The sequence below is a fragment of the Choloepus didactylus genome, chromosome 7 (genome assembly GCF_015220235.1).
Source record: "Choloepus didactylus isolate mChoDid1 chromosome 7, mChoDid1.pri, whole genome shotgun sequence".
NCBI classification, from domain to species: domain Eukaryota; kingdom Metazoa; phylum Chordata; class Mammalia; order Pilosa; family Megalonychidae; genus Choloepus; species Choloepus didactylus.
Genome location: NC_051313.1, coordinates 120,692,074 through 120,698,961, shown reverse-complemented (window position 1 = coordinate 120,698,961; position 6,888 = coordinate 120,692,074). Strand labels below are relative to the sequence as shown.

The following is a 6,888-nucleotide window of genomic DNA, read 5'->3' as shown; positions in this document are numbered from 1 at the left end:
TTCTGGTATAAGGAAAATGTTCAAAAATAGATTGAGGTGATGAATGCACAACTATATGTTGGTACTGTGAACAGTTGATTGTACACCACAGATGATTGTAGGGTATGTGAATATATCTCAGTAAAATTGAATTTTTTTAAAAAAGGTATGAAGCCCTGATACATGCTACAATGTGGATGAAACAAATACATTAAAGCTAAGTGAAAGAAGCCAGCCACCAAAGACCACATACTGTATGATTCCATTTATATGAAATATCTGAAATAGGAAATCCATAGAGACAGGAGGTTGTTGGTTCTCTGGGGGCTTGGAGAGGGGTGGGGAGGAACAGGAATAAGTGCTAATTGGTATATGAGTCCCTTTTTGGGTGATGAAAATCTAAAATTGGTTGTGGTGATTGCTGCCCACTTTGGAAATGTACCAAAAACAACTGTATGTATGGTAGAGGAATTATATCTCAAGAAAGCCATTACAGAAAAAGTTAACTAGTTAAGTTTAATTAGAAGAAGGAGGAGCAGCCGCAGCAGCTGGAGCTGGTGATTGGCAGCTCGGATTTGAACCGCCATGAACTGGGCAATCTGACCTTCCGTCCAATGGAGACTCAAGTGCTCAAAATGCAGATCGTACAAACTTAGCTGGTTTGAGAAGATATTTCTTTTTCTTTTGGATATATTAAGATTGTTGCAACCTCAGAATGGTATAAAAATAGGAAATGATGACGCTCTACAAAGATAACCCAAGAATCAAAGAAGAAGAAGAATAAAGAAACCAGTTTAAATCCACGGTACTAGTCTTTTGTCACTGAGTTTTGGCGGAGGTGTACTGATCGGTTTTGTAATCATTATAATTTTTGTATTTGTTTGCTTCTTTGGGTGTTTAAAACAATTAAAAGAATCCTGTATGTTAGACTTGAGATTTTAATTAAGTGCCTAAATGAGTTTAAGTTTTAAATCAGTATTTAATGTTTGAAGAAATTTGGTTTATTAAATACCTAAGTTTTTACGTATCAGTTGTATAAGTGGTATGCAAATAGAGCAATGTTAATTGCTTGAGGCTTAAATGTTAATTGTTTAATAAATTATAAGAATAATAAAATTTAATTAAACAAATTAGGATAAATGACTGAAATGCCTTGAAGTCATTTAGACAGTGACATTGTGTCTCGGGCGGAGAGGGAAGGACCTGAGCTGCAGGTAGGGGCAGACAGGTAAGGGCTCGCTGACAGAGCAGAGCAGGCCTCTCTCTCTAGGCTCAGCGTCTTCACCCCTGTTAATCCCAGTGGAGGACTTCTGAACTCCTCATACTATCACAGCACAGTGACCAGAGAGACATGAGGCAATGGGATCCTGGACAGGTGACGAGGCCAGAGGGAAAGTCCAGTGCCTGGGACGGGAAGGACAGACCCAGGCAGAGAGGAATCAGCGCGGTGGTCCTGGGTAGCTGAAGAGTTTGAGAGCAGCTAGTTGGAAAAGGAGGTGGAAAAAGAAGACAGAGGGGCAGAGGGAAAGGAAAATGTGCTAACTAAGACAGTTTGCACTCCGTCGGTCCTGACTGCCATCTTAGACTAAACGGTCTTGAAATCATTTCCCAGCTTGTCTCTACCACCTTTCCAGAGTGGGGCTTGTCTAGCAGGAGATCATCTGAAACCACCTCACCCTAGCCCACTCCTTTAGAGCAAATGACAGGTATAGCACTGGCTTTTACTACCACCTTGAGAGAAATCATTTCCAGCCCATGGTCTCTGTGGGGCCAAGAGCAAACCCCAGAAGAGCTGTTGCCACTGAGAGTGTGAGAAGAGTTGCTCCCCGCTGGCTGCAGCTACACCTCTGAGACCTGAAGCTCCTGTTCTCCTCCCGTTCTCCCTGCCCCTGGACTGTGCAGGCCTCCATGGCAGGATAATCTGTAAGTAGATAAAACTAAAAGCCCAGGTGTGAAATGATATTCCTGAGAGGGGGTGTGTGTGTGCTCACTCCCAAATGTGAGAATCTGAGTTAGCAAACATGAGGTGTCCCGGGATGTGCTCCAGTCTCCTTATAGTCCAACGGTGAATGCCAACCTAGAAGGAGACAGGAGAAGATGGTAGCGGGCATCCTTCCAGCTGAAGGGTAAGAGGAACACAAGATGTAGGGATCTGGTCTAGAGAGAGACATAAAGCCAGCCCAGACTGCAGGCCTTCGGGTGATGTGGAGGGACGGGTGAAACTGGACTTGTTGGAAGAAGAATTCCAGGTAGTGAAAGCAGAGGGGCTGGAGAATCTCTTTCACCTTCTCTGTGCCCCCCACCCCCCACCTCATGCTTGCAGTTTCCAATGGTACCATCGCCAAGCTCCACCTCTTACTGTCAGTGTGACCTTGAGCAAGTCATCTAACCTTGCTAAGCCTCAGTCTCTTCACCTGTAAAATGGAAATAGCAAGAGTAACCACATCCTTGGATGACTGTGAGGATTAATTGAAATACCCTGGAACATGCTTAGTGCACGTTACATATTTGGTAAAGGAAGGTAATATTACTGTTACCCAGCGATGTGCAGTTAAGTGAAAAACATCTGACCGCATGAACACTGTTTGAGGAGTAATGTATTTAAATGAGAAGCCAACCCTCTCTTCTTGATCCTGGAATAATTATCTTGTGTGTAATTCCCAGTGGGAAGCCTCCCCAAAACCTCAACTATCAACCGTGAAGGTCAACAGTGGTGGCTTCACCAGACCAGCCTCCTCCTGCGGGGCCAAGAATGATGGATCTATGGGGTCCACCAGGACTGCCATGCTGGGACGATAATTGCAGTATAATCAATCTGTTACCATTGTTTTTGAATCTCTAAAGCACTCTACCATTATCTTAACTGATCTTCATAACCCTATGAGGTATGCTGGATATCTGCTTTCATCCCATTTTTCAGATGATACAACTAAGGCCCAAAGAGGTAAGTGGACATGGTGGGGAAGGCTGTGCAGGCTGAGAAGGGGAACCCGGGTCTTCCAAGTGCCGGACAGGTGCCCGTTCTGCTGCAGCACCTTGCCACCCAGGGCTGGAGAAGTGACCCCTGCTGTTCCTGCCACCACTTCCACCACTTCACCACCAACAAAAACAGAAAGATCAGGGAACCAGCAGTAACGCCCGTTATTATATCACAGATTGCTGATCTCTTTTTTTAGCAACAAATGATCTTAAGCCTAAGACCACCCTGACGGGGCTGGCACGGCTACCCCAGGATCCTCCGCTGTTGCAGCTCCACCTTCCACAAACCAGAGCATCGGCGACTGGACGAACTCGCTGAGTCACCTCTGGGCTCTCCTTGACTCGCTTCCCTCTCTGGGCCTCAGTGTCTCCCCTGCACGGTGGGCCCAGCCATGCCCACCCGGTGGAACTGCTGTGGGAATTACCTGGAAGTGTGTGTGTGGAAACACCTCACCCAGTGTCAGGCACATAGTAGGAATTCTAATAATTTTTTTAAAATTACATATTGTATTTGAAAGCTCCCTGGATGGATAATGGGAAAAATTAAGTTTGAGTCACTGGCTTTGTTACTCCTTGACAATGTAACTTTGTGTCATTTGCTTAATCCCTCTGAGTCTCAGTTTCTTCATCTGTTAAAGAATCTTATAATACCTTCCTCACAGCTAGTAACGAGGGTTAAATGATGTAGTGGCCATAGCTTTTTATGAGCTGAGAAGAGATTTGTAAGGTTTGTAAGGAAGTGTCTGGGAGGCCTGGAGATGCCGCAGCAGGAGAATGTAGACCACGTGCAGCCGTGTGGCTCAGGAACAGGCTGGAAAAAGAGAGAAAACGGGTGGCTTGGCAAGGGAAAGGGGGGAGAGGGGATTCGTTCACCCATTCAGTGTTTCCTGGAGGCGTCCCCAGGTCCAGACCCTGTTCTGGGTGCTGGGAGTGCAGCAGTGAACAAAATAGACAGAGACCCTGTCAGCAGGGTGCTTACACTCAGTGAGTGTGGTGGGAACAGAGAAGGAAAGTACAACACAGAATGTGACAATGAGAATAGGAGAAATAGAGAGAGGGGGCAGCCAGAAAGAAGGACAGAGAGTAATGCAACCCCAAGCCTGAGAGAATGAGCTTGGGCATGTGAAGGAGGCAGGTTCTGAAGACAGAAATCAAGAGAGCCTGAGGCGGGCGGAGAATTGGGTGAGAAGGTTGTAATGATAAAGAAGGGGACGTGGCGGTGAGAACGGTGGGCTGATGGGGAAGTGTCCCAAGAAGGAATTCCCAATGCGGGATAGAAGGTGGTGGCAGATGCTGGGAGAGGAGGATTTTCTCTGAAAACACCCACCTCCTACCCAGGCAGATAGCTTCTCCTCCCTCTGGTTCTGGTGTTTATCCTCCCACCTGCCCAATTCCCGGGAACCTGGGGTGGTCCACAGGCTGTGGGGAAGGTTCTACACCTGGACCACTGAGGATGACCCACACACATGGAGAGAGCAGGATGGGGGTGACCACCGGAGCATACCCTTCCAGAAACCCCCTCACCTCCAGTGTCTCCCACTAACTCCTGTTTGCACTTCCTTGGAATGACTCTCCCCCGCCTCTCACTCCAACCCCTATACAAATGCCAAGCTCCTGGGAAAATCAAAGGGAGAGTGGGAGAGACAACAGTGTCACCAAAGGAAGAGACTATGTCATCATTTGGGAACAAAAACATCAAATGCAGCCGCAGGTGGGATGTTGGTGCCAAGGTTTTTCTCTCCCTTCTGCTTTTTCCCTTTCCTTTCTTCCTTTATCAAACTCTGTTGTTTATTCAGCAAATGTTCAAAGACTGTGGCTCTCTAGGGCACGATGTGCTCAGTGATGTGTGTGAGGGAGGAGCTCAGAGCATCCTCCACATCCAAGAAGCTTAACCTCCCAGAGAAGAAAAGATAAATACAGACTTGCTCTGTCTGACTCTGTGTATCTCTGAGAATTGAAGGCTGTTCATTCCCCACCTGGCCCTGGTACCTACTTCCTGGGTCTCATCTTTCTCTGCTGCCACAGGTGCCATCTCAGCCAGTCTTATTCCCTTCTTCCCTTTTTCAGATTCCAGGACAATTCTGGAATGGGCTGTCCCACCTGGACAGGATGAGACCATGGTGCTCCATCCTCAAACACCCGGGCTTTGATCTTTTTGCAAATGGGTGGGATAGAGAGCAGGAGGCATGGGAGTGGGGATATGGAGGGGTATGGGGGTGGCTCAAAGGGACAAAACTGAATTTAGCTTATGCCCAGAAAGAAAGACACTGAGAAGAAGCAAATTCAATAACTGCTTGTATTTTATTGGAGATCAGCACAGGGGGAAGCAGGGGAGGCAGTGAAAAGTGGGGATAATGCTACAACAGGCTGATTGAATCTTGATTCAGCTCAAACTGCAAAGGGAGGGAGCAGGACCCCCTCTCTGACTTCCAACCTGGGGTTTTCCCCTCTGTCACACCCCTAACCCCACTGGTTTTGAGGATTGGGGAAGCCAGCCGGGATGTCCCAAGAAGAGCCAGGAGGGCGGAGAATTCTGGGAGGGAACTGATTATTGATGCCTGGGCGTAGATGAATAGGCCCCCAGCTGCCTCCTGGATACCGATTAATATTCCCCCAGCTGGCCCCCGGGTACTGATTATTGGTGCCCCAGCTTCCCAAGGGGTATGTTGGCATGGGCCTTGTTCCCCAGCCAGTTCCAGGACCTCCAGCTCCCCAGGACACACTGGGATGCAGAGTCCCCCAGGGGTGACCAGGCAGAAGGGGATGACGGATCCTGTGGACGGGAACCCAGAGTGAGCGTTGGGCAGGGATTTCTCGCTGGGCTCCCAGAGAATTAGAACGCGATGGCCGTCCAGACTCCGAGTCCAGGTGGAGAAGTAAAGCCTCAGAGGAGGGGTCTGCGGAGTACGCAGAGGCACCTGCAGGCAGAGGACCACTGCCCGGAGGGAAGGCACCAGCGCTGGGAAAGTGAGTTAGTCCTTGCGGCCGCACTTCCCCCACGTGGTCCTCAGCTGCAGCAGCCATCGGCTGCCAAGGATCCTCAGAGGGCCAGGTGTCCCCAGAGGGCATCCTCTCAGATGAGGGCCACTTCTGCACCCCAGAACCTCCTGCAAGTTGGCTGCCACCCGTTGGAGGAGCATTGGGCCTCTGAAGAGTCCTTGCTAAACCATTAGACCTAGGGTCTGGTTTGGGCTGCAGATGTTCAGGGTTGGAGGGTCTGGTCAAGGAAGGTTGTCCAAACAGAGATAAGTTGGTCCCCAGGTCTTGGGAGACTTTCTCCTCCACTCCACTGATGCTCCGAGCAAAGAAACCTGAAGGAAAGGGAAGCTAAGGCAACCAGTGGACTCAAATGTTTAGCCCCAATGCCCTCCCTTCCCTGATTCCCTTCATTTCGAGTCCCTTCACCTTCCCTCCTCAACTCTTACTCCCGTCGTGGACCCAAGTGTGCTCCCCTCTCCTCCATCCCTCCCCTTAATCCCACAGCCTGCGTACCTGGGAGATGAAGGCAGACCAGGAGCAGGCCCAGAGGAGCTCGGCTCCCCACCATGCAGCCCCACATCTTGCTCAGCTCTAGCATCTCCCTCAGCCCCAGGAAGCCAGCCCTTTATCCTATAGTGGGGCGGGGGAACGGCAGAAACAGGCTGGGCCAGTGGCGAAGGAGAAGATCAGTCCCCGCATTCCGCCCTCATTCCTAATTCAGTCTGTGGCAACAGGTGCCACTTGAATGTCCAGAGGAAGCTGGGTGTTTCCCCGCCCTGGCTCCTTTCCTTGAGCCTGGCTCACAGCTCACCAGAGGCTGCAATCCCTCCCCATCCCTGGGCCTCACACCGAGCACATGAGGACCTTCACCCTCAGGGTCTCAATCTCTTCATTGCTTCTCTTTCTCTCTGGAATCCAGAACTTTTCCCCCAGGACCCCATTCCCATGCAT

At 49.4% G+C, this 6,888-nt stretch overlaps 1 protein-coding gene across 1 annotated transcript; it reads right to left on the bottom strand.

The window, feature by feature from the left end:
* Positions 1 to 5,418: 5,418 nt before the first annotated feature.
* C7H6orf15 (chromosome 7 C6orf15 homolog) lies at positions 5,419 to 6,517 on the bottom strand. Its single transcript, XM_037843119.1, has 2 exons — positions 6,451 to 6,517; positions 5,419 to 6,269 (listed from the first exon to the last, which is right to left on the bottom strand). The coding sequence occupies exons 1-2, from the start codon at positions 6,515 to 6,517 to the stop codon at positions 5,419 to 5,421; spliced, it is 918 nt and encodes a 305-aa protein (XP_037699047.1).
* Between the last annotated feature and the right edge of the window lie 371 nt (positions 6,518 to 6,888).

Bases quoted from the DNA above. Each gene is read 5' to 3' on its own strand.
- C7H6orf15 (XM_037843119.1), bottom strand. From the start codon at position 6,517: ATGTGGGGCTGCATGGTGGGGAGCCGAGCTCCTCTGGGCCTGCTCCTG. The intron at 6,270-6,450 runs GTACGCAGGCTG...CCTTTCCTTCAG, and splicing joins GGTCTGCCTTCATCTCCCAG to GTTTCTTTGCTCGGAGCATC.